Consider the following 24,330-nt stretch of genomic DNA (forward strand, 5'->3'; position numbering starts at 1 on the left):
TATCCTGCAAATTGCTTTCACTTACTATATTACATAGTTTGGCGTCATCGGCGAATAATGATATTTTACCTTGAAGCCCTCGAGTCAAGTCCCCTATGAATATGTTGAAAAGGAGTGGACCCAGGACTGAGCCCCTCGGTACTCCGCTGGTTACCTCCGATGTTTCAGAGAGGGTGCCGTTGACCACCACCCTCTGAAGTCTGCCACTTAGCCAATCGTTGACCCATGCAGTTAGTATCTCACCTAACCCCATCGATTTCATCTTGCTTAACAGCCTGCGGTGTGGGACGCTATCAAAAGCTTTACTGAAGTCCAGAGACTCTCCCGAGTCTAGCTTTCCTGTTACCCAGTCAAAGAAGCCGATAAGATTGGATTAGCAGGACCTACCCTTGGTGAATCCATGTTGACTGGGATCCCTTAGATTCCCCTCATCCAAGATCGTGTCTAATTTACATTTAAGTAGTGTTTCCATGAGTTTACACACTATTGATGTGAGACTCACTGGTCTGTAATTCGCAGCCTCTGCCCTGCAAACCTTTTTGTGCAGAGGAACGATGTTAGCTGTTTTCCAGTCCAGGGGGACTCTCCCCGTACTTAGGGAGAGATTGAAGAGCATGGCTAACGGTTCCGCTAAGACATCGCACAGCTCTCTGAGCACTCTTGGGTGCAAACTGTCCGGTCCCGATGGCTTTGTTTACCTTGAGTCTTGACAGTTAGCTGTAAACGTCAACTGGTGTGAACTCAAAATTCTGAAACGGGTCTTCCGCGCTCGGCTTTGCCTCCAGCTGTGGTCCGTGCCCTGGTGCCTCGCAGGTGAAGACTGAGCAGAAGTATTCATTCAGTAGTTTGGCTTTATCGGAATCTGCTTCCACATAATTCCCATCCTACCTCGTGCCTGCCTTGCCAAACACTTAAGCCTTGTGCTTTTAAGCGTCGTTGTGTTTTGGTGGATCACCTCTTCGACATGGAGTCTTCTGCTCTTTCGGCATCGAAGGTGTCTTCGGCATCGACCCCGGTCGACGCCTCTCCTTCTACTGCTTCCACCTCAACCCTCATCAGACCTTCGTCTTTTGGAGCAGCTCTTGCTTCGACATCCTCGGCTGCCGTATCTTCTCCTGTCTCCTCAGGTCAGATAGCTCAGCACTCGGTTCTGCCAGTGGTGATTAAAATTTCAAAGCCTTCCAAATCGAAATATTCTCATTCCACTGTGCGAGAACCTCCAGCCAAGGCAGGTGGGCCGGTTTCCGATGCGGTACCCTCCTTTCCGGCTACCCCTCAGCCCTCTTTGGAGGAGCAGATTATTAAGGTCCTCACTACCACGGGGCCTACACTGCTCACTCTGCTTCAGCCTGGGCATATAGAAGTCTCCCGCTAGGTCGAGCCGCCTGTTCCCCGGTCTGATCCTCCACACTCGATGCAGGGAGCAGAGTCTCTGCGAGTGTCTGGTCGGGCTTCCAAGCAAGAAACGCATAGAGCAAAGTCTGTGCGAGTGCATCGACAGGATACCTCCCATACTACCAAGGAAGTCCAGTCTTCGACGTTGCTTCAGGGCTCCTCCACGCCTATAGATCTTCGATCTACTGCGTCCGAGGCCACCTCTGCTCGATCTTCGAGACACACTTCTTAACACCATTCGAGGCATCATGACTCCAAGCCTCGGTCTTATCCAGCCTCGACCAGACCTCCAACTCCTCGTTCCAAGTCTCCGATGCCGGCTCTCGAGGATATCCCGATGTCCAGTGCCTCGTCCAAATCTCCAGGTTCCTTCGTCCCATGGTTTCCTGCCGAGGCCTCTTCTTCTTCGACTCCAGTTGCCTCGACATCCTCGCGCCCTTCTCGAGGCCGTGCAACTGCAGACCAGTTATCCTTCTCTTCTTTTTTGAGACAAATGGCTGGAGGCTTGAGCGTTCCACTAGACACTGGCTCTAAGTACTCTAAGGAATACCTCGAGGTCATGCACCTTCCTCAACCTCTGGCTGAGTCTCTCAAGCTGCCACTACACAAGCTTCTTGATCAGACTTTTACTAAATACATGGAGACTCCCTTTTCCATTCCACCAGTTCCAGGAAAGTTGGATGCCAGATATAAAACGGTGCATCATAAAGGTTTTGACAATTCCCAATTGTCACATCAATCCTTGCTCGTGGAATCATCTTTAAAGAGATCCCATTCCTCGAGAGTATATGCCACAGTTCCTCCTGGCCAGGAGGGAAAGACCATGGATAAATTTGGACATCGCATTTTACCAAAATGCTATGATGTCTTCGAGGGTCCTCAATTATAATTTTTATCACTTATTTTGAGTTTCTTTTGATCCTTCTGCCAAAGTTTGTGGATTACTTGGATGATAGCATGCATTTTGAATTTCAAGAAGTCATTGCTTCGTTCTCTCAGCTGCGTATCCATCTTTTATAGTCATCTTATGATGCCTTTGAGCTCTCTGCCGAGCAGCAGTTTGCTCTGTGGCCATGCATCGTCTAGCCTGGCTTCGCACCATTGACATGGACTCTAATCTCCAGGACTGCCTGGCCAACATTCCTTGCGAAGGCAATGACCTTTTCGATGAGTCCATCAAGGCAGCCACCAAAAAGTTGTCTGGCCATGCTAAATCTTTGCCTCCATCGTCAGACCAAAGCCTAAGCCAGCTCCTTCTAGACCTGCACGTCCTACTGTCATCTACCAGAGGCGTTTTCTTCCAAAGCCGGTGCCTTACACTCGCCCTCCTTTAAAGAAACAACACCTCAGAAGCCTCAACCTTCTGCTCCACCTAAGGCTTCTCAGCCTTTTTGACTGTTTACTCCAAAGCATAACATCCATCGTTCTGTCTCTGACCCCTTTTCCACCTATAGGAGGTCGTCTCCATCTTTTTTACGACAGATGGACGGTCATAACATCCGACCTCTGGGTCCTTTCCATCATCAGAAAAGGATATTCTCTCCATTTCCATCAGGTTCCACCAGAGCTTCCTCCAAGAGAGTATCCTTCCAGTCAATCCCTTACCGCCCTTCTTCTTCAGGAAGCTCAAGCTCTGCTTCGTCTCCATGCCATCGAACCAGTTCCCTTGGAGCAGCAGGGCAGGGGGTTTTACTCCCGTTACTTCCTTGTTCCGAAGAAGAAGGGCGATCTGCGGCCCATTCTGGATCTCAGGGATCTCAACAAATTTTTAGTCAAAGAAAAGTTTTGAATGTTGTCCCTGGCATCTCTCTGTCCCCTTCTCGAGCAGAACGATTGGTTATGCTCTCTGGATCTCAAGAAGGCCTATACTCACATCCTCATTCATCCTGCCTCCCATCAGTATCTCAGATTTCGGGTGGGGAATCTGCATTTTCAATACAGAGTACTACCCTTCAGCCTGGCCTATCTCCCAGAGTAGTGGTAGCAGCAGCTCTACCTCGACAACTGGCTCATCAAGATTCTAAATCTCAAGGGGTTATTGTAGTGACCCAACGGACTACCTGGTTCCTACAAAGTTTGGGATTCGAAATCAACTTTCCCAAATCACAGCTTTAACCCTCTCAAAATCTACAATTCATTGGAGCTGTTCTGGACACTGTCCAACTCAGAGCATTCCTTCCACAACAACGTCTGGAAACTCTGCTTCACCTCTGTCACACAGTGTCCTCTCGCTCTTCCATCTCTGCGAGACACATGATGATATTTCTGGGTCACATGGCCTCTACAGTACATGTGACTCCTTTTGCCAGACTTCACCTCAGAATTCCTCAGTGGATTCTGGCATCCCAATGGACTCCGGTTTGCGATCCTCTTTCTCGCCACATCTCAGTCACTCCTTCATTGAAGCAGTCTTTCCATTGGTGGATGCTCTCTTCCAATCTCTCCAGAGGCTTGCTTTTTCACATGCCCCCTCATCAGAAGGTCCTCATGACAGACTCGTCGACTTTTGCTTGGAGCGCTCATCTCGATGGGCTCCGTACTCAAGGCCTCTGGACCAGTACGGATCGTCAATGTCATATCAATCAGTTGGAACTCAGAGCGATCCTCAAAGCTCTCCATGCTTTTCAACATCTCCTTCACGACACAGTAGTCCTCGTCCACATGGACAACCAAGTTGCCATGTATTATGTCAACAGACAGGGAGGGACGGGGTCTGCCTCCCTTTGTCAAGAAGCTCTGGAAGTTTGGGACTGGGCAATCCATCACAACACCTTCCTCAAAGCTGTCTACATTCAAGGGGCTCAGAAATGCTTGGTGGACTTGAGTCGTCTTCTGCGACCTCACGAATGGACTCTCCATTCCTTGTCTCTTCATCACATTTTCTCACAGTGGGGGAACGCCTCAGATAGACCTCTTTGCAACTCCCCACAACTACAAACTGCCTTAGTTCTGCTCCAGGATATACTCTCCTCACCGCCTTGAGGCAGATGCTTTTCTTCTGGAATGTACGAATCTTTTCCTCTATGAATTTCCTCCATTCCCTCTCATTCTCAAGACTCTAGTCAAATTGAAGAAAGATCATGCCACCATGATTCTAATCGCTCCTCGGTGGCTGAGACAACCTTGGTACTTCCTTCTACTTCAATTCAGCAGCAGGGAGCCATACCTTCTACCAGTTTTTCCTTCTCTGCATACACAGAGTCAAGGATCTCTGCTTCATCCCAACCTGCAATCTCTACATCTGACAGCCTGGTACCTCTCAACATAACCCCTCTTCAGTTTTCTCAATCTGTAAGAGACGTTTTAGAAGCTTCTAGAAAGCTAGACAATGGTATCACCAAAAATGGACTAGATTTTCTACATGGTGTTCCTCTCATCATAAGGAGCCTCAACATTCCTCCTTATCTTATTTGGACTATCTTTTGCACCTATCCAACCCTGGACTCAAATCTACATCCATTCGAGTCTATCTCAGTGTAATTGCAGCTTTTCATTAGCCTATTGAAGGGAAACCCCTCTCTGCTTATTCCGTGGTTTCCAGATTCATGAAAGGACTTTTCAATGTCAAACCTCCTCTCAAACCACTTCCTGTGGTTTGGGACCTCAATGTTGTCCTTTCTCAACTCATGAAGCCTCCATTTGAACCAATTGATAAGGATCATTTGAAGTATCTCACTTGGAAAGTGGTATTTCTCATTTCCCTCACTTCTGCTCGACGAGTCAGTGAGCTACAAGCTTTGGTTACTGATCCACCATTCACTGTGTTCCATCATGACAAGGTGGTTCTTCGTACTCATCCGAAATTCCTGCCTAAAGTGGTCTCAGAATTTCATCTCTACCAATCTATCGTATTTCCAGTGTTTTTTCCAAAGCCTCATTTTCACCCTGGAGAATCAACTCTTCATACTCTGGACTGTAAACGTGCTTTGGCCTTCTACTTGAAACGCACCAAACCACACAGAACTGCTCCTCAACTTTTTTTCTTTTGATCCAAATAAGTTGGGGCATCCAATTTCTAAATGCACCATCTCTAATTGGATGGCGGCTTGTATCTCTTTCTGCTATGCCCAGGCTGGATTACCTCTTCACAGTAAAGTCACAGCCCATAAAGTCAGAGCAATGGCAGCTTCTGTAGCTTTCCTCAGATCGACACCGATTGAGATTAGCAAGGCTTCTACTTGGTCCTTGGTTCATACCTTTACTTCTCACTATTGTCTGGATGCATTCTCCAGACGGGATGGTCAGTTTGGCCAAACAGTTTTACAAAATTTATTCTCCTAAGTTGCCAACTCTCCCACCATCCTATTCTGGTTAGTTTGGAGGTCACCCATATGTGAGAATACCTGCCTGCTTGTCCTGGGATAAAGCACAGTTACTTACCATAACAGGTGTTATCCAGGGACAGCAGGCAGCTATTCTCACAACCCACCCACCTCCCCTGGTTGGCTTCTCTGCTAGCTATCTGAACTGAGATGCGCCCTGTGCACTGGGCGGGAAGGCACTCACTCGCGCATGCGCGGTGCGGGCGACTCGAAACTTCTAGTTTCTTCAAGCAAGTCTGCTTGTGAGGCGTCCGCAACGAGGCTCCGTCAGATGACGTCACCCATGTGTGAGCATAGCTGCCTGCTGTCCCTGGATAACATCTGTTACGGTAAGTAACTGTGCTTTATTAGATAAGCTAGTATTAAAATGTAACTTTTAGAAATTCTTGTGTGAGGGGGGAAAGACACTCTCCCAATATGCATGCAAGCGCCTTATATGGTATCAAGTATTTTTGACCAATTATATGCAGGCAGTAAAATGTCATAATATATTAGGTGTATATATAAGTGAACCTAGCAGAATGGAATTTTGAGGGTGTTAAGTCAGAGAAATTGCATTTACACTATCTGACTTGTAATGTGCCTCCGTTGTACAAATAAATGCCTTTTGAAACATCTGTTAAATTTTAATAAACAATATTTTATCAAACTATTTGTACAATTATCATTGTTCCAGTGCATCTATGAGCAGGGTAGAACCAAAACTCTACTCAACTAATGCCGTACTTTTACCAATACTGTACCTGTTAATTTCCTTTCCTTTAGTCTGCCAGCAGATGGAACTAGAGAAAACTGATCTTTCACAACAACATCACTGGTATAAACCTGTTGGTGATCACTGAGGGGATGGGCATCCCTTCTGCCTGAATGCATTCTGAAGAGTTCGGAGTGAGCATCCCTCCTGCTTCAACAGCAAAAGGGGGAGGGGAGAGAGAAGAGGCTCTATGGCAGGAAGAAGTAGACTTCCCTACTGCCTAGATGTTTTAGGGAGTAGGGGGAGTTGGGTGATTGATGGCAAGAAGGAGTGGGCATCCCTTCTGCTAGAGGATTTCACTGGGAGGGCAGGGCTTGCTGCAGCCACTCAGCTGCTCGCAGCAGAGAGATTTCCTCGCCGTGATCAGCTCAGCGGCTGCATCTATTTGAAATGTAGGCCATCATTTTTCTGGCCTACATTTCAGGCATTTATCGCAGCCCTAAGTCAATACCTAGGGCCACTTAAGCTTGCCGAAGGCCACTTCCGGGCAAAACCACAATGTGTCTCCCTTAACCGCAACAGACACCTACAATGTAGGTGCCTGCCTCTGTTTTTTTGTTTTGTTTAGAAAATGTGAATCCTGATTGGCTGGTTAGCGGTAAGACACCTACCGCCATCTATAACCGGGATACCGTTTATAGAATTTGCTCCTAAACATCCTGGTAGTCTTAATCCTCCAAGGGAGTGTTCCAGGATGAATGGCCTGGCTAAAGGAAAGGAAATGTTGATGGTTCCCTAGCTCATCATGATGCAAGTATAGATTCACAGCATTCCTTTACTTATTTTTGAGTATTATAGATGTCAAGCGTCCGTTGAACATAGCCTGCTGCTCCACATGGCTTTAACTCTTGATTTCTCAAGTCTACCTGGCTTAGAATGATATAGGGACTTCTCTAGGACATTCATTTAATAAGCCTCTTAAATACAGCTATGCTAGATGTTAATTGAATCTTCCAGCGACAAACTTCAGTTAGAATACTATAGAACAGAAAGCACTTTTCCTGGATTTTTTATACCTACTACCGTATTTAGTTTCACATAGTCCTGGTACTGTTTTAAAGAATTAACCCTCCCCTGGTACTGTTTTAAAGGATTAACCCTCCCCTATTTATCTGTTGCATACCTCTCAGTTTTACAAACCTCTTTATCTGCCATCATGTCAATTGGCCTTTATCTGCCATCATGTTTCTATATAATCGTTACTGCAGATGGGCATTCACGTCCCTACTCAGGGTTTCCTCCGCTTCCAAGTCCAGCACCTCACCTTCCTCCAACGACTCAGGAAGAGTAAGAGATAAAGGGGAGACTGGATCAGGGTCCCCTTTGTCCGCGGCTGCAAGCCTGCACCTCTTCGCCACCTGAGACTTTACCGGAGGGGAAACAGCATTAACAGCAGTAGCACTAGCATTATTACTAGTAGTAGTAGTAGTAGTGGAATTAGAAGGAACAGGCAGCAAAGGAAAATTCAAAGGCACTGGCTGAGCAGGCTGAGAGCTCTGCAAAACAAAAGCACGGTGCATCAGCATGACAAACTCCGGCGAAAACGAGCCCAGCCCGAAACCCGCCGACCCTGCCTGTCCTGTGCAGTAGAGCGGAACCGCGGCTTCCCCCAGTGCTCCCGACGCCACTACAGCCGCCGAATTCCCCTCAGCCGCCGATACGCACTGAAGCATGGCCGACTCGACCGCGAGGGAAGAGGAGCTCGATCGCGCCTCCCCAGCGCGGGAAATGGCCAAGTCACACGCCGGCAGGAAAGAATCCTCTGCCGGTGCATCTGCACAACCAGCAGAGCACAGTCCTGACGGTGTTCTGCGCTTCCCACAGCGCGAACACCGCTTTACAGCCTCTGCCGCCATTTTTTTTTTTTTTTAAACGGAGAAAGCCCGCCAAAACCGCCGACGCAGCCCTCCAAAAAAACCGGCACCCGGGACCGAACAAAACGCAACAAATCTACAGAAACCAGAAATCTTACTCACCTAAACAAACTTCCTAACAGCACAACAGCAAGCAAGGTTATGGCTGGCAATTGTAACTGGAAGCTGACCAAAAGGCACAGCACAGGCAGGCTCAATACTTTTTTTTTTTTTTTTACACTGGAAAGAAGAAAAACTGCAGAGCCCAAGTAAACCCCTCAATCTACCGGAGGGGAGGGTGGAGAAGGGACCTGGGGGGGGCCCAGGTGTAGCTCCCAAAGACGGCACCGCTCAGCCAGGCACCCCTGTCTCTCTGAAGAGAGCTAGTCTCAACAGAAGAATATAATTTCACACAAAATCACCCGGCACAGCCAGAATCCAGGAGCTAGAATGATAGCTCCAAACTCCTGCTGGGAGATAGAGCAAACTGAATGGACAGGAGGAATACCAGTCTATAAGACCACCTGTTAATCAGTTTCTCTATCTCCACCTGCTGGTCGATGTGAGCTATCCCCTCACTTGTCTCTGGATTCATCTGCTGCTATGCTAAGGAAATAATCGTTACTGCAGATGGGCAGAATAGATGGGCCATTTGGCCTTTTCTTCCTTCATGTTTTTATGTCCCCTTTGCAGTACCTCTTCTCTAAGCTAAGCTAGAGAGCCCTAACTTATATTCTTTCATGGGAGTGCTATCCATCTGCTTTAATCATTCCAGTTGCCCTTCTCTGTATCTTTTCTAGCGCTACTGTATCTTTGAGATGGGGCAACAAGAACTATAGAAGACTTAAAAAGCACTATTGCACCATGGTTCAGAGGTATAGGAATTATTTGAAAAGGAATGGATAATACCATCACCTATTTTTTTTGACCACCAAACCAAACCAATCAAATCCTCCACTCAATATACAACTGCTTCTTGCTGAAAAACACACAGTAATTACGTGCATTTCCATAGTTTAGTGCTCCTGCATTTTAGTTTACTGCTTCTGCTTTGGAAATGCTTCGACTGCCACTACCCCCCCCCTCAAACAAAAAAAAAACAAAACATCCCTTATATATTGACTGTAACCTAGGTTCCACTTGAATCCTTCCTATTCTTGCCATATATTTTATTTTTTTCTGTAAACCACTTTGCATTTTTATTTAATATGCCAATAAATAACAAAGTAGCTATGTCAAATATCAAAATAAGATCATGTCTCTAATGAGTGAGAAAGCAGGTTAACCCCTCCAAATATTGTAAAACCAATTTCAGTTGAAAGGCCAAGAAGGAACATCCAGATCTAACCTTTGATTTTAGCCAAAGAAGATAAAAGGACCTAGGGTCAGACTGGCTTACCTACTCGGCCATAGCACCCAGAGGGTAGAGCAATCTGAATATCTGTTTTCACCACAGCTTTATCCATTGCAGGAATCATATAATCATAAGCACTAGAAGAAAAAGCAATTGAAAACAAAGTAGTGATTAGATAACATTTGCACTCTTTGCCAACAAAGATTTTAAGAGTAAATAAGGGAATTAGGTCCTTACCTTGATAATCTTCTTTCTAGTAGATAGACACATTCTGGAACTAATGGGTAGTGACCTCGATTGTGAGATCCGGTGTAGAGAGCCTCTAACATTTTTGTGCTCTGCCTCCCTTCACTCTTGGGCTGTCCTACAAAACCTCAGTTTGTATCAAAGCAGATGGTCAGCCCCAAAAAGAAAACATAACAAGTCTGTTACGTACATATAGCACAGTTACTTAGTGTAAAGCACTGTTATTTACAGTAACATTTGTTATCCAGGGACAGCAGGCAGATATTCTCAACATGTGGGTGACATTATCCACAGAGCCACGATGTGGACAGACTCGCAAGCAGACTTGCTTGTAGAACTTTCAAAGAGTTTGTGAGTGCTGCACCGTACATGCGCGAGTGCCTTCCCGCCGAACGTAGGTCGTGAGTCTCCTCTGAGAGTTCAAATAGCTAGCTAAGAAGCCAACCAGGGGAGGTAGGTGGGTTGTGAGAATATCTGCCTGCTGTCCCTGGATAACAACTGTTACGGTAAGTAACTATGATTTATCCCAGGACAAGTAGGCAGCATATTCTCAACATATGGGTGACCTCCAAGCTAACCAGAATGGGATGGTGGGAGTGTTGGCAATTTAGGAGAATAAATGTTGTAAAACTGCCTGGCCAAAATGGTCATCCCATCTGGAGAAAGTATGCAGACAATAATGAGAGGTGAATGTATGAACTGAAGACCAAGTAGCAGCCTTGCAGATTTCTTCAATAGGAGTTGATCTGAGGAAAGCTACAGATGCCGCCATAGCTCTAACTTTATGGCCCGTGACTCGACCCTGCAGAGGGAGACCAGTCTGAGCATAGCAGAAAGAGATGCAAGCAGCCATCTAAGTTGGAGATGGTTCACTTGGAAACAGGATGCTCCAACTTATTTGGATTGAAGGAGATAAAAAGTTGAGGAGCAGTTCTAGGAGGTTGAGTGCGTTGCAAGTAGAAAGCCAAAGAATGTTTACAGTCCAGAGTATGAAGAGCTGTTTCTCCAGGATGAGAATGAGGCTTTGGAAAAAACACTGGAAGAACATTGGATTGATTGAGATGAAATTCTGAATTTAGGATGAGTACCGAGGACCACCTTGTCATGATGGAATACTGTGAAAGGTGGATCTTCCACTAGAGGTTGGAGCTTACTGAATCGTCTAGCAGAAGCGAGTGCATTAAGAAAAAACACTTTCCAAGTGAGATATTTAAGATGAGCCGAATCTATTGGTTCGAAAGGAGGCTTCATCAATTGTGCTAGGACAACATTGAGATACCAAACCACTGAGGGCGGATTGAGCGGTGGTTTGACACTGAAAAGTCCTTTCATAAATCTGGAAACCACAGGATGAGCAAAAAGGGGTTTACCTTCAATAGGTTTCAGGTTTTTATTTATATTTGATGGATTGCTTATTCGATTTACTAAGCGATTTACAACTTCATAAAAACGGGTTACAATAAGTAAACAACAAACACAAGTCTTAGAACTAACAATTTTAAGATGTACACGAAACGTTGAGGATAAAGGGGTAAAGTTACATCATAGGTTGATGGAAAGCAGCAAAAGCACTTAGATGGACTCTAATTGATGTGGATTGGAGGCCCGATTGAGATAAGTGCAGTAGGTAATCCAAAACAGAAGACAAGGAGGTAGATTGCGGCTCCTTGTGATGAATAGTACACCAAGCAGAGAATCTAGTCCATTTCTGGGTGTAACAGTGCCTAGTGAACGGCTTCCTGGAAGCCTCTAGAATGTCCTGAACAGATTGAGAGAACTGTAGAGTGGCAGTTAGGTTGAGAGGTACCAAGCTGTTAAGTGTAGGAGACTGCAGATTGGGATGAAGCAGAGACCCTTGACTCTGTGTGAGCACAGAGGGAAATACTGGTAGAAGTAGAGGCTCCCTGGTACAGAGTTGAAGTAGAAGCGAGTACCATGGTTGTCTGGGCCACCAAGGAGCTATCAGAATCATGGTGGCATGTTCAGTCTTGAGAATCAGAGGGAATGGAGGGAACGCAGACTACACGACGGCCTACTAGCCACTCAAGCCGCAAGACTGGACAACCAAATCTCCAACCTTCTGATGACCACCCCAGACTATAGGACATTCAGAAAGGAAATAAAGACCACACTTTTCAAGAAATTCCTGAAGCAGCAATAACATCACGACCTCTTAGTAACACTAAAACTGACGCTCGATCTACCCATTACTGCACTAATTAATAACAAAAGAACCTCCACTTTGACCACCTATCAACTCTACTACAAACCACCTCACCCTCAACAACCCGCTAAATGTCTATAAGATCTACAACCTACCTCTCTAGCTAATCATTGTAACTCTGTTTTTAAATTAACCTTTTGTAATCCGCCTTGAACCGCAAGGTAATGGCGGAATAGAAATCCCTAATGTAATGTAATGTAATGTAATGTAAATTGATTCGCCCATTCTAGAAGGAAAGCATCTGCCTCGAGGCAATGAGGAGAGTATATCCTGGAGCAAAACTGAGGCAGTTTGTTGTTGTGGAGGGAAGCAAAGAGGTCTATCTGAGGAGTTCCCCACTGAGCAAAAATGTGATGTAGAGACGAGGAATCGAGTGTCCATTCGGGAGGTTGTAGAAGATGACTCAATTTGCCACCAGACAGTTTTGCTGCCCTTGGATGTAGACAGCTCTCAGGAAGATGTGCCTCCCTTTTTGTTGATATAGTACATGGCGACTTGGTTGTCCGTCTGAATCAGGACTACCTGGTCGTGAAGAAGATGTTGAAAAGCTTTGAGAGCATTGAAGATCGCTCTGAGTTCCAACAGATTGATGTGACACTGACGATTCATGCGGGACCAATGGCCTTGAGTATGGAGACCATCGAGATGAGCCCCCCAAGCATAGGTTGAAGAATCTGTTGTGAGAATCTTCTGATGAAGGGGCGTGCGGAAAAGCAAACCTCTGGAAAGATTGGAAGAGAGCATCCACCAGTGGAGAGACTGTCTGAACGAAGGAGTCACTGTAATGTGTTGAGAGAGTGGGTCGCAAGCTTGCTGCCACTGAGATGCCAGGGTCCACTGAGGAATTCTGAGGTGAAGTTTGGCAAAAGGAGTCACGTGAACTGTAGAAGCCATGTGACTGAGAAGAACCATCATGTACCTTGCCGAGATTGAGGTGAGGGAAGATACTTGATGGCAAAGTTGAATGAGAGCATTTTGACGTGGTTGAGGCAGGAAAGCACTGAGTTGAAAAGTGTCCAGTATGGCTCCAATAAACTGTAGTTTGGGAAGGACGTAACTGGAACTTTGAAAAATTGATTTTGAACTCAAGACTTTGAACAGTATAGTCTGTTGGGTCGCTACAACAACCTCCTGAGAGGAGGCTTTAATGAGCCAGTCGTCCAGATATGGAAAGACTTGAAGACCCTGTGTCCGCAGGGCTGCCGCCACCATTACCAGGCATTTTGTGAAGACCCTGGGAGATGAGGCGAGTCTGAAAGGACGGACTTGGTACTGAAGATGAAGATTCCCCACCCAAAATCTTAGGAATCTGCGAGAGGCTGGATGAATTGGGATACAAGTATAAGCCTCTTTGAGATCCAGGGAGCATAACCAATCGCCTTGAGCCATCAGGCAATACAGAGTTGGAAGAGAGAGCATTCAAAACTTCTTTGACCAGAAATTTGTTTAGGGCTCCGAGGTCCAGGATAGGTTGCAAATCCCCGGTCTTCTTTGGGACTAGAAAATAGCGGGAATAAAAGCCCATGTCCTGTTGGTTGAAGGGAACCTCTTCAACAGCTTGAAGGCAGAGAAGGGCCTGAGCTTCCTGAAGAAGGGGGAAGTTGCAATGTGTTGGAAAGATACTCTTTTGGAGAGAGATCTGGTGGAATTTGAAGAAATTGGAGCAAGTAACCCTCTCGAATGGTGGTGAGAACCCATAGGTCTGATGTAATCTGCTCCCAGTGTTGGTAAAAATGATTGAGATGACCCCCCTATGGGAAGGAGAGAAGTCTGATGGACAAAGGTGGATATTATGCTTAGCTCCAGATTGTCAAAAAGACTGTGCAGGCTTAGCTGCAGCAGGAGTCTGGGGTTTTTGCTGACGCTGTTGCTGTGGTTGTCTTCTAGGCAGAGGCCTGGAGAAGGCCAGAGTAGACTTATGGAGGTGGCCTGTAAGGCTTGGAAGCTGGAGTTTTAGCCTTAGGTCAAACCAAAGAGGCAAATGACCGTTCATGTTCTGAGAGACGCTTGGTGGCAGCCTCGACGGAGTCATCAAAAAGCTTATTACCTTGGCATAGTAAATTAGCTAGACGATCTTGTAAGTTGGGATCCATGTCCACAATGTGTAGCCAAGACAGACGTCGCATTGCCACAGCAAAAGCAGTAACCCTAGAGGACATCTCAAAGGCATCATAAGTGGCTTGAAGCATGAAGAGACTTATTTGAGAGAGGGTCTGCTGATCATAAGAACTGCCATCTCCGGATCAGATCCATGGTCCATCGAGTCCTGTGATCCGCACACACGGAGGCCCAGTCAGGTGTACACCTGATGTAGTTTCAGTCACCCATATCCCTCTATGCCTCTCGTAAGGAGATGTGCATCTAATTTGCTTTTGAATCCTAGAACGGTGGATTCCGTAATAACCTCCTCTGGGAGAGCATTCCAGGTGTCCACCACTCGCTGCGTGAAGCAGAACTTCCTGATATTTCTCCTGGACTTGGTCACCCCTTAGCTTCAGTCCATGTCCTCTTGTCCGTGTCACGTTGGACAATGTAAATAAATTTATTTTCCTGCTCTATTTTGTTGATGCCTTTCAGTATTTTGAAAGTCTCAATCATGTCTCCTCGCAGTCTCCTCTTCTCAAGGGAGAACAGTCCCAGTTTCTTGAGTCGTTCCTCATATTCCAAGTTCTCCATACCATTCATTAGCTTCGCTGCTCGTCTCTGCACCCTCTCCAGCATTTTTATATCCTTCTTTAGGTTGGGAGACCAATGTTGGACACAGTATTCCAAGTGTGGCCTGACCATTGCCCTATAAAGCGGCAATGGTCAGGCAGTGCTCAGCCAAATCAGGAAAGAAGTAGGGCATGGTTTTAATGCAGTACTTCACATAGGAAGTAAACATGAAGTTGTAATTCAAGATTCTATTCGCCATCATGGAATTTTAATAGAGACGGCGTCCAAATTTATCCATTGTGCGTCTCTCTCTGCCTGGAGGGACTGCAGCATAGACCTTGGTGGGATTAGATTTTTTATGAGATGATTCCACCACCAAGGATTGGCGAGACAATTACGGCTTCTCAAGCCCCCTTGAAATTCCATTTTAGAGGGAATAGCCGGGATTGAATAAGGAGTCTCGAAATTCCAGAAAAAAGTTTGCTTCAAAACAGGATGTGGCAATTCCATCTCAGCCAGATATTCTGGAGTATACTTAGGCTCAGATTGAAGATAAAGTTGAAGAGCCTTACTCGTATCAAAAATGAATCTTGAAAAAGATGTAGATTTTGAAGTATCTGCAGGAGGAGAAGTGGAGCGAGACCGAGGTGCTGCTGAATAAAATAGAGAAGCCTCCGTTAAGTCACAGAAGAATCTCCGCTGTGTGACATAGGTGGAGTCAGAGAGTGTTTACATTTGAGAAGCCTCAATGGAGAAGTCCCAGGAGTATGAGGATTGAGAGCCTCGACTCATGCCTCGTAGAAACAGGTAAAGGAGGATCCCTCATAGCTGGTCTCGAGAGAGGAGTCCTGGACGAGCCTCGAGATGGAGAAGCACAAGGCGCAGAACGCTTCAGAGTTCGAGACCTATGCCTGGGCTTGGAAGGGGTCTCGACGGACCTCGAAGACAGAGAGAGAGAGGAAGACAGTGAGAGAGAGAGGAAGAGAGGAATAGAGAGAGAGAGAGAGGGAGAGGAAGACAGAGAGAGAGAAAGATAGAGAGAGAGAAAGAGAAAGAGAGAGAAAGAGAGATGGGTGGAAGGGGCAAATACTGCATGGAAGGGAGAGAGGACCAAACGCTGTATAGAAAGAAGAGAGCAAAGAGAAGATGATTAAAGCAGAAATGACAAAGGGTAGAAATAAATTTTTTTGTTGCTTTAGGCAGAATCAAGTAGTATTGTAACTGTATTGATAAAAGTTTATAAAATAGGAAATGGAAATAAAGCAATTTTTTTGGACTAAACTCCTTTCCTTAGGTCAAGACAGGACACCATAACAGCAGTATATTGTACTGTCTCAAAGAAAGATTTGGCCTCTGAAAGCCAATTGAAAAATGGATTAGTTCAATAAAATGGTATTTGCTTATTTCTTATTTGTTTTATTTCTATTTGTTAATTTGTAAAGTGGTGATTGTTATGTATCAGTTTTTTTTTAAATTTACATCTACTGTCTTTATATTTTGCACAGTATTAGGGGGACAAGTGTCACAGTTTCTGAGGTGTTGCATTGTATGCAGAGTCTGATTTCTTGGCTGTTCAGTTTAACTTTTGTCTACATATTTCTATTTTTAGTTTGTGATTATTCCATATTGGGCGAGGGTGTATCTGTTCCGTGTGTATGAAAAGGACATGTTTTCTGGTAGCATCGACTGTATAGGATCAATTGACTGCGCAGGCTCTGGCTTTAGTTTTACAATGCGTGTGTTGGTATTCTAATGCTCACTGCAGTGTTTAAGATGCTGCCTTTTCCTAAGGTGCAAGTTATTTTTAGTAATAATCCACGAGTCACACAACAAAGGTGTTGTGTGACTCGTGGATTATTACTAAAAATAACTTTTTTATAGCACTGGCTGTCATATATACTGGTTATGCCACTGGATTTAATGACCCTATTCTAACTACCAAATTTCCCCGTCCCGCCTGGCTACTTTTTCATGCCACCCAGCTGGAAAAAATTCCATGGGAGAACAGCGACTTATGTGGGTCAGTGATGGAGATCACACATTAACACCAGCTACACTTCTTGAACCCTGTGACCGGCTGGGACATGGAATGAAACACGGTCACGGTGAAATCGAAGCCCATAGGCTGAGGCCGCGGAGTAGGCCCCGCTGTGACAAGATCGAAAAAACAAAAAACTTTTTAAAAAAAACAAATGTGCAGATAACACAGCGACCCTGCAAAGAAAATACACGAGCCGTGGTGAGAGAAGGCACGAGCAGAAATAACTCTCAAGCATAGCCTTGAAACGCGTGCTTCTCAGCGCCACAGAAAACTTAGAACTGAGGAGACACACGCCCTACGTCAGGCAGGAAGGCATTAGCGCATGCGCACTGAGGCATTCGCAAACTTTCCAAAAGTTCTTCAAGCAAGTTTGCTTGTGAAGCTGTCCGCATCGGGGCTAAGTGGTTGATGTCACCCATATGTTGAGAATATGCTGCCTGCTTGTCCTAGGATAATACATGTTAACACAAAATCATCCAAAAAAAAACATTAAAAACATGTAACAATATAATGAGGTGGAGCAAACAGGCTACCTACCCGAATACAACTTGTACTAACAGCCTTGGAGGTCTGCAAGATACTATTTTAAGAGAATAGAGGGCAATAGTTGCCCTCTATCCTTGACAGTGCAGGACAGAGAAAAGAAACAAGGCATCTGGTAATATGGACATGTCCGAAACAATAAGCAGGCTAAAGGAACATCCGACAGGGTAGGCTTCAAGAATGATGTGTCTTATCTACTAGAAAGAAGATTATCAAGGCAAGAACCTGATCTTCCCTTCTAGTGCAAGGCACACATCATTCTGGAACTGGTGGGACATATCAAAGCAGTCCCTTAGAATCTCTATCTTTAATTCTTGGAGAGACTTGGTAATAATTCCTAAAAGCACTGACACCTTAAACAACCTGTGCACAGTTAGGTCCTCTGCGATATCCAGGGCTGCTATCTGGTCAAAACCTGACTCTCCTAAGTGTGATGCCAAATTTAATACTGAGGACCCCAACTAGGACAGCAAAGGCATGGCTACTACTACTTTTTAACATTTCTATAGCACTGAAAGACATATGCGGTGCTGTACATTTTGCCATGTAATTGATGGTCCCCTCTCTGAAGAGCTTACAATCTAGTTTGGATGGACAGACAGAACGATAGGTCATTTTATGGTGAGAGGGAGTTAGAAGTTGAAAGCAGCCTCTGACACAGCCGAGCAAGGTGTTTAACTGATAACTAACTTTGCCATTGGCATCACCACAGACCCAGTATAGCATGGAGTCCTTGTTGTAAGAAATTGAACAGTATCGCAGGCATTATCCTATTTCAAGAAGACACTGAATACTTGAGATTTTGGAACACCAGTGGTAGATGACTACACCAAAGTGTACGTGTTTAGCTATTAGCGAAGAATGTTAAATTTCTGTTATTTTCTACAATAAAAGTGCAGATATTGAAGGTTCATTTAACACTGCTAGTTTGTTTTTTTTAAATAAAATGTATCATTGCTGAGCGTGAAAACAAAGTTATAGCTATAATAGCAAAAACAACAAATTTTAAGAAAAACAGAACATGATTTTAAAGGTAGGGGACCCTATCCCTAACCCCAGAAACCTTTAAAAATTATTTTTAAATAACTCCCCACCCACCTTCTCTCATAGGCTGTCACAGCCTTACTCACTGTGCGATACTGGTGCAGGGAGCTGCAAAACAGCTGAAACTGCAGCCAGAGAACTTCTGCCTCAGACAAGCCAGGACATCCGGATGACTTGCTTCTTCAAACTGCCCTCAGTCCAAACAGTCAGTCCAAGATCTCAAACCACACCGGACCTTGCACACGAAGTTGGGGGGAGGAAACGCAGTTGGCACCCAATCCTGGGAAAACCACCACAGGGCCACTCAGCCTGCACTCTCTGCAGACAAAACCTGGAGCAAGCCTTGCTCTCAAGGTTAATGGTCCCTGAGCTCCTGGATTGTTAATGCAGACTGGCCAAGCAGACTGTCCTTGGCTATAGACTACTGCCCTCGGAGTCTGTGTTTTCTGCAGCCAGAGATGTCCCCTTAATTGGGAGATACTGCAGCACCAAAAAGCCTCATGCCTGGATAAAATACCCAACATTAACTATAAAATAAACAGGAGCAGAACAGACAGGCTCCTATCTCACATGTAGAGTAAAACTGAGGATTTCTAGGACAGTCCAGAGTGAAGGGAAGAACAAAAATGTTAAATGAGGCTCTCTACACCAGATCTCGCAGTCAAGAATACCCACCAAGTGCAGTATGATATCTAAACATACTAAGGAAAAATTATTTCCTTTAGTCCCAACAGCTCAATTTTAGTGGGATATGTCCGTCAACCAGCAGTTGGAGAGAGAAAGAGTAAACACAAATAGTAGCAACATTCCATGCTAAAAATCTAGGACAAACAGTGGTTTCCCCCATGTTTGTCTCAATAACAGACTATGGACTTTTCCTCCAGGAATCTTTTTTAACACCAGCTATGTTAACCATTCTTACCACCTCTTCCCATAACATCCAGCAACATGTTCCGGATATCTATATCTATACACACACTAGATTTTTCCCAGGAAAAACAGAGACTTAGAGGGGACATGATAGAAACTTACAAGATCATAAAGGGTATAGAGAAGGTAGAGAGGGGCAGATTCTTCAGACTGGCAGGGGAAACAAAAACAAGAGAGCACTCAAGAAAATTGAAGGGAGACAGATTCAAAACAAATGCTAGGAAGTTCTTCTTCACTCAGAGGGTGGTGGATACCTGGAATGCGCTTCCGGAGGAGGTGGTAGAGCAGAGTATGCTTTTGGGTTTCAAAAAGGGGTTGGACAAGTTCCTGAAGGAAAAGGGGATTGAGGGGTATAGTTAGAGGGGTACTATATAGGATTAAATGTCTTAAGTAAAGGATCTGGAGGGCCGCCGCGGGTGCGGACTGCTGGGCACGATGGACCTATGGTGTGACTTGGCAGAGGCGATGCTTATGTTTTTATGTTTAGCCCATTACATTAACGGATGCTAGAATAGATGTGTAGACTTAGGCATTTCTTTCTATCTGTGTCTATCCTCCCTGTCCAGCAGCACCCCTTCCCTGCTCCCCCTGTCCAGCAGTAGCCCTTCTCCCTTCCTTTTACCTCCCCCCTGCTGTCCAGCAGCACCCCTTCCTTGCTCCCCCTATCCAGCAGTGGCCCTTCTCCCTTTCTTTTACCTCCCCTCAGGCAAGCAGCACCCCTTCCTTGCTCCCCCTATCCAGCAGTAGCCCTTCTTCCTTCCTTTTACCTCCCCCCTGTCCAGTAGTACCCCTTTTCCCCTTCCCTGCTCCCCCTGTCCAGCATTCGCTAGCCCGGGAAGCCTCAGGGCTTTTGCTAGGCCAGCCTGCCTCGCATTATTGAAGTGGGCTGGACTAGCAAAGGCCCCGCGACTGCTTGATGAAACTGCGGCTGCTGCCTCTGCTGGTCTGGGGGTGAGAAGAGGCGGCATCTCTCCGGGGAGGATAAATAAATAAAATAAACGAGTGGCAGGTGTAAGCTAACAGCAATATTAGCACATGGCAATTAATACAAAAAGCCGGCCTTTTAATGGCCACAGCAAAAATGGTCTTAGCGCATTGGAAAACCTCACATAATGGTGCGTGCTAAGGCTGCAGCTTAGTAAAAGAGCCCATAATTTGCAGGAAAGGTTTTCTGCATCAGAGTCGGCTTGATAGATTGTGGCACCCTAGGCCAACTTTAGTGCTCCGCCCTCCCCAGAATATTTGCTCCTTTTTTGCCAGTTTTTGTCTCCAGCACCCTTGAATACTTGTTCCATTTTCTATGCTTTTGCACCCCCCCCCCCCCAAAAAAAAAAATATTTTATTCATCTTTTCTCAACTTTATTCATTCGAGTATTTTTCTTCTGCCTCAATACTCTGTCTGGAATATTCTTAATACAGCCCCTCCTTCCCAGCCCAGCATGTCTCTCCTCCTACCTTCCCAATGGTCCAGTATTTTTCTCTCCTCCCCCATCCATTTCTCCCTCTGGGCTAGCATTTGTCCTCTACTACTATTACTTCTATAGTGCTACCAGACCTACACAGCACTATACAGACAAACAGATCCCATGGATAGTTAGGGGAAATGGTTAATCTGCTGGCTAGGAAGGTGGGAAGTAAGGAGTAGGGTTATGAATCGAAGGCTATATCAAAACGGTGGGTTTTCAGTCTGCTTTTAAACAAGGGAAGGTGCATGATGAACAAACACACTCAGGTAGTTTATTCCAAGCATAAGGAGCAGCTAAACAAAAGGAATGAAATCTGGAATTGGCAGTGGAGGAGATTTGAGGAATGGAGTTCTCTCTTTCCACTTCCCTAATAGTCTGGTCCTGCATCTCTAAGGGGGTGGACAAGGGCAGATGTTATTGATAGGCAGATAAGACTGGCCATATGGCCTTTTATCTGCAGTCATTTTCCATGTCTCTATCTCTTTTGGCCACTCAAGCCCCCACCCCCAGGTGTAACTTTTTTTTAAAATTGTTGGTTTTTTTTTATGCTTGCAGCAATAGCATGTGGAAACAGGACCTTGTCAGAGTGTGGGGACTGTGGAGGGCTGCTGCCACTCCAAACATTTTTTTTTTTTAGAAACCAAAGGAGTTGCCAAGTCACTGAGTGGGAGGAGCACTGGCATCACCAAAAACAGGGAGGAGAGCCATAACTAAACAGACCCCTTTATCTTGCCTATACAGCTGCATCTGCTAGGTAAGTTTCCCCTGCTTCTGGCATGGATCTGTGCCACCTTAATTTATGGGCTAGTAAACTGTTACACCTGGTCTGTAGATTAGGCAGACCTTGCCGCTCATCAGGCCCTAAAAAAAAAGTGATATTTCTCCAGTATTATGGGCAACCTACACCACCAGATTATAATAATAATAATAACTTTATTCTTATATACCGCCAACAATCTTGCGACTTCTAGGCGGTTTACAATGAAGAGAAACTGCACAGACATCGAATTACAGAGTGTAGCAGTGAATATCTGATAGTAGCAACAATAAAAATAATAACAACAGTTTATATACTGCAGGACCGTGAAGTTCCATGCGGTAATGAATTAGAAAAATTCCATAAATTGAAAGGAACATTCAGAGTTAGAGATTAGAGGTTAACAGTTTACAAGATCTAATTTGGGGAGGGATTGCGATGGGGGCTATTGTCCTGATTCGTCACCTAGGTATTTCGAGAACATTATGTAATCAGGGAGTGAGCACGGAAAAGAAAAAGGTTCCGAGCAGATGCGATATTCGTTTTTAAGACCGGTGGGCATAGGTGCCAGCTCGAACTCCATGCCTCCGAGTCCAGACAGCACTCACTTGTGCAATTTAGCAGCCCCAAGAAAGTAAGCTGGCTCCTATGCCAATTCCCACGCTGCTCGCTCTGCAAGGCGCAGGTTTTGAAAGCTGAAAAAGTAGTGGAAAGAACAGGCAACAAATTCCGAGCTACAGCCCGGCCTTTAAAAATCACAATTCCCAAAAGATTCAAACAACTTCACAATTTTACATAACATTAAAGATACAAGCAGAGCCCCCCCCCCCCCCCAGCAGCTCCGATAAACCATTACCTGTAAAGGTCGTAGCCCGCAGCCTTCGCCGAGCCTCTGGTGGGAGCGCACGCATTTTCCGAGAGCTTGACGAACCTCAGCATGGAGTCTGGCTTCTTCGGACTCGCTGTGGGCCGCTTGGGGGGAGAGCAGCCCTTTTCGGTCTCTTCGGAGCAAGGCATGGTTCAAAGAGAAGTGAACAAAAAGAGACGCGCCAAATTTTTAAAGCCGCCCAACCGAGTTCACGCGACGTCACCGGCCCTCGAGACAAAGCGAGAAGCCGATGTCGGGGAAATTACACTAGACCGTGCACCTTTTTTTAAAAAAATATATAATTAGCCTTAACAGTCTATCGCCCTTCTCGAAAATAAAGCTTTTCTCCAACCCGAGACTGTTTCAGTTAAAAAAAAAAAAAAGTTCCCGCCAAAGAAAATGGGACGTTCTGAAACTATTCACCACCCACAGGAAAAAGAAGAAAAAAATCTCACTCGGGCTGGAGGAAAGTTTCAACGACTTAAACCCCCAGCGCAAGCGTCAGGATTTTAAACATCCCCTAGGGGGCACTCCGATACCTCTTAGCGCAGACCGTTGCCGTCAGCCTTGGGCCTAGAGCGCAGCGATCTCGGGGAAGAAGAGTCAGCTTTTCTCACTTGGCAAGAGAAAGCCCACCCGATCTGCAAAACCGAAACCACCCCCCTGACGAAATCGGTGACCGCGACAAATCAGCTGAGGAGTGCCTGCTGCTTCGCGTGCAACTGATTTGCAACGAACACTCTATTAAACATGCGTGTGCTCGCGCTTACCTCGATGTTTATGATGGTGTCGAGTGAAGATGCGTTTAAAAAGCTCGCGGACACTCGCACCGCGAGCAAACCCCCCAGCCATTTCGCTTCTGGGGTTCTGCTAGCGTAAATGGCAGCAATTAAAGCTGCTACAGTACATCATGGAGATTGCTTTGTTGTTGTTCCTGTTTGTTTTCAGTTAATCGAGAGCTTAGGCAGCGGAACGCGCTTTTGATTGGGTGGAGGGGCCCAAAAGCTCCGCCTCAGACCCCGCCCTATAAGTTACTTCTCAGGACAAGCAGGCAGCATATTCGCTGCATGTGGTTGACATCACTGACAGAGCCCCCTAGAGGACGTTTTCGCAAGCGGACTTGCTCAAAGACCTTCAGGCTTGTGATTGGCCCGCGCGTGCCCCTCCCGCCCTGCCTAGGGCATGTGTCTCCTCAGCGTGTCCTCTGTTTTCCGCGGAGCCAGAAGGACTGCTCCCTTGCTTCGCGCGATCTCGTTGTCCCTCTTACACCGCGGCTTATTTGGTTAGTTTCTGTTGAGTCGCTGTGCTTGCATCTTTAATTTTCTTTATTTTCAATTTTTTCAGTTTGTATATTTTTGACCAGGTTCCAGGTCTTCCTCTGACCACAGCCCTCCTTTTTCTTATGTCCTGGCCTCGTTCTGGATTTAAAAACTGTACTAAGTGCAACCGGATTATCTACATCACCGATCCTTATCGTTGGTGTGTAGAGTCGTGTCCCCGTTGTGCGACTTTACAACCGCGGGCTCTTCGTCAAAGGGTGGCCAAGATTCTCCAACTCTTTGGTCCCATGGATCCTGCGGGACTGGCCTCGAGCTCAGCTTCGACGCCCTCGTTGGGCGCCTCGGCCTCGAAGGCTCCGGCCTCGGCCCCTCCTGCTTCTCCGGCCTCGGGTAAGTCTCCTCTTCCCTCCTCAGGTATGCCAGCGAAGAAGCCTACCTCAGAGTCTCATGTCAGCGCCACCTCCTCAGCGTCTTTGAGACATCAATCTAAGCGTGCTTCCTCACGTAGGGAATACTCTTCCTCGAGGTCGCCCCCGAAGGAGTGCACTGCTGCACCTCCGACCCACTTATCTGAGCGTCCCCTCGTCTCTCGAGGCCT

General features: G+C 45.9%; 1 protein-coding gene across 3 annotated transcripts in view; it reads right to left on the reverse strand.

The window, feature by feature from the left end:
• Positions 1–23,441, reverse strand: part of DUT (deoxyuridine triphosphatase) — a 71,613-nt gene extending 48,172 nt beyond the window's left edge. The window contains exons 1-3 of one of the 3 annotated variants that reach the window (XM_033919531.1): positions 23,223–23,441; positions 22,441–22,585; positions 9,724–9,815 (exon numbers count right to left, since the gene is read on the reverse strand). In XM_033919531.1, coding sequence (XP_033775422.1) covers positions 9,724–9,815; positions 22,441–22,585; positions 23,223–23,304 — 319 coding nt within the window. In that variant the 5' untranslated portion in view covers positions 23,305–23,441. Of the gene's footprint in view, positions 1–9,723; positions 9,816–22,440; positions 22,586–22,991; positions 23,181–23,222 lie in introns of those variants that run through there. The other 2 variants (XM_033919530.1, XM_033919533.1) reach the window with 2 other exon arrangements.
• Positions 23,442–24,330: the final 889 nt, after the last annotated feature.

Source organism: Geotrypetes seraphini, chromosome 14 (genome assembly GCF_902459505.1).
Source record: "Geotrypetes seraphini chromosome 14, aGeoSer1.1, whole genome shotgun sequence".
Classification (NCBI taxonomy): Eukaryota; Metazoa; Chordata; class Amphibia; order Gymnophiona; family Dermophiidae; genus Geotrypetes; species Geotrypetes seraphini.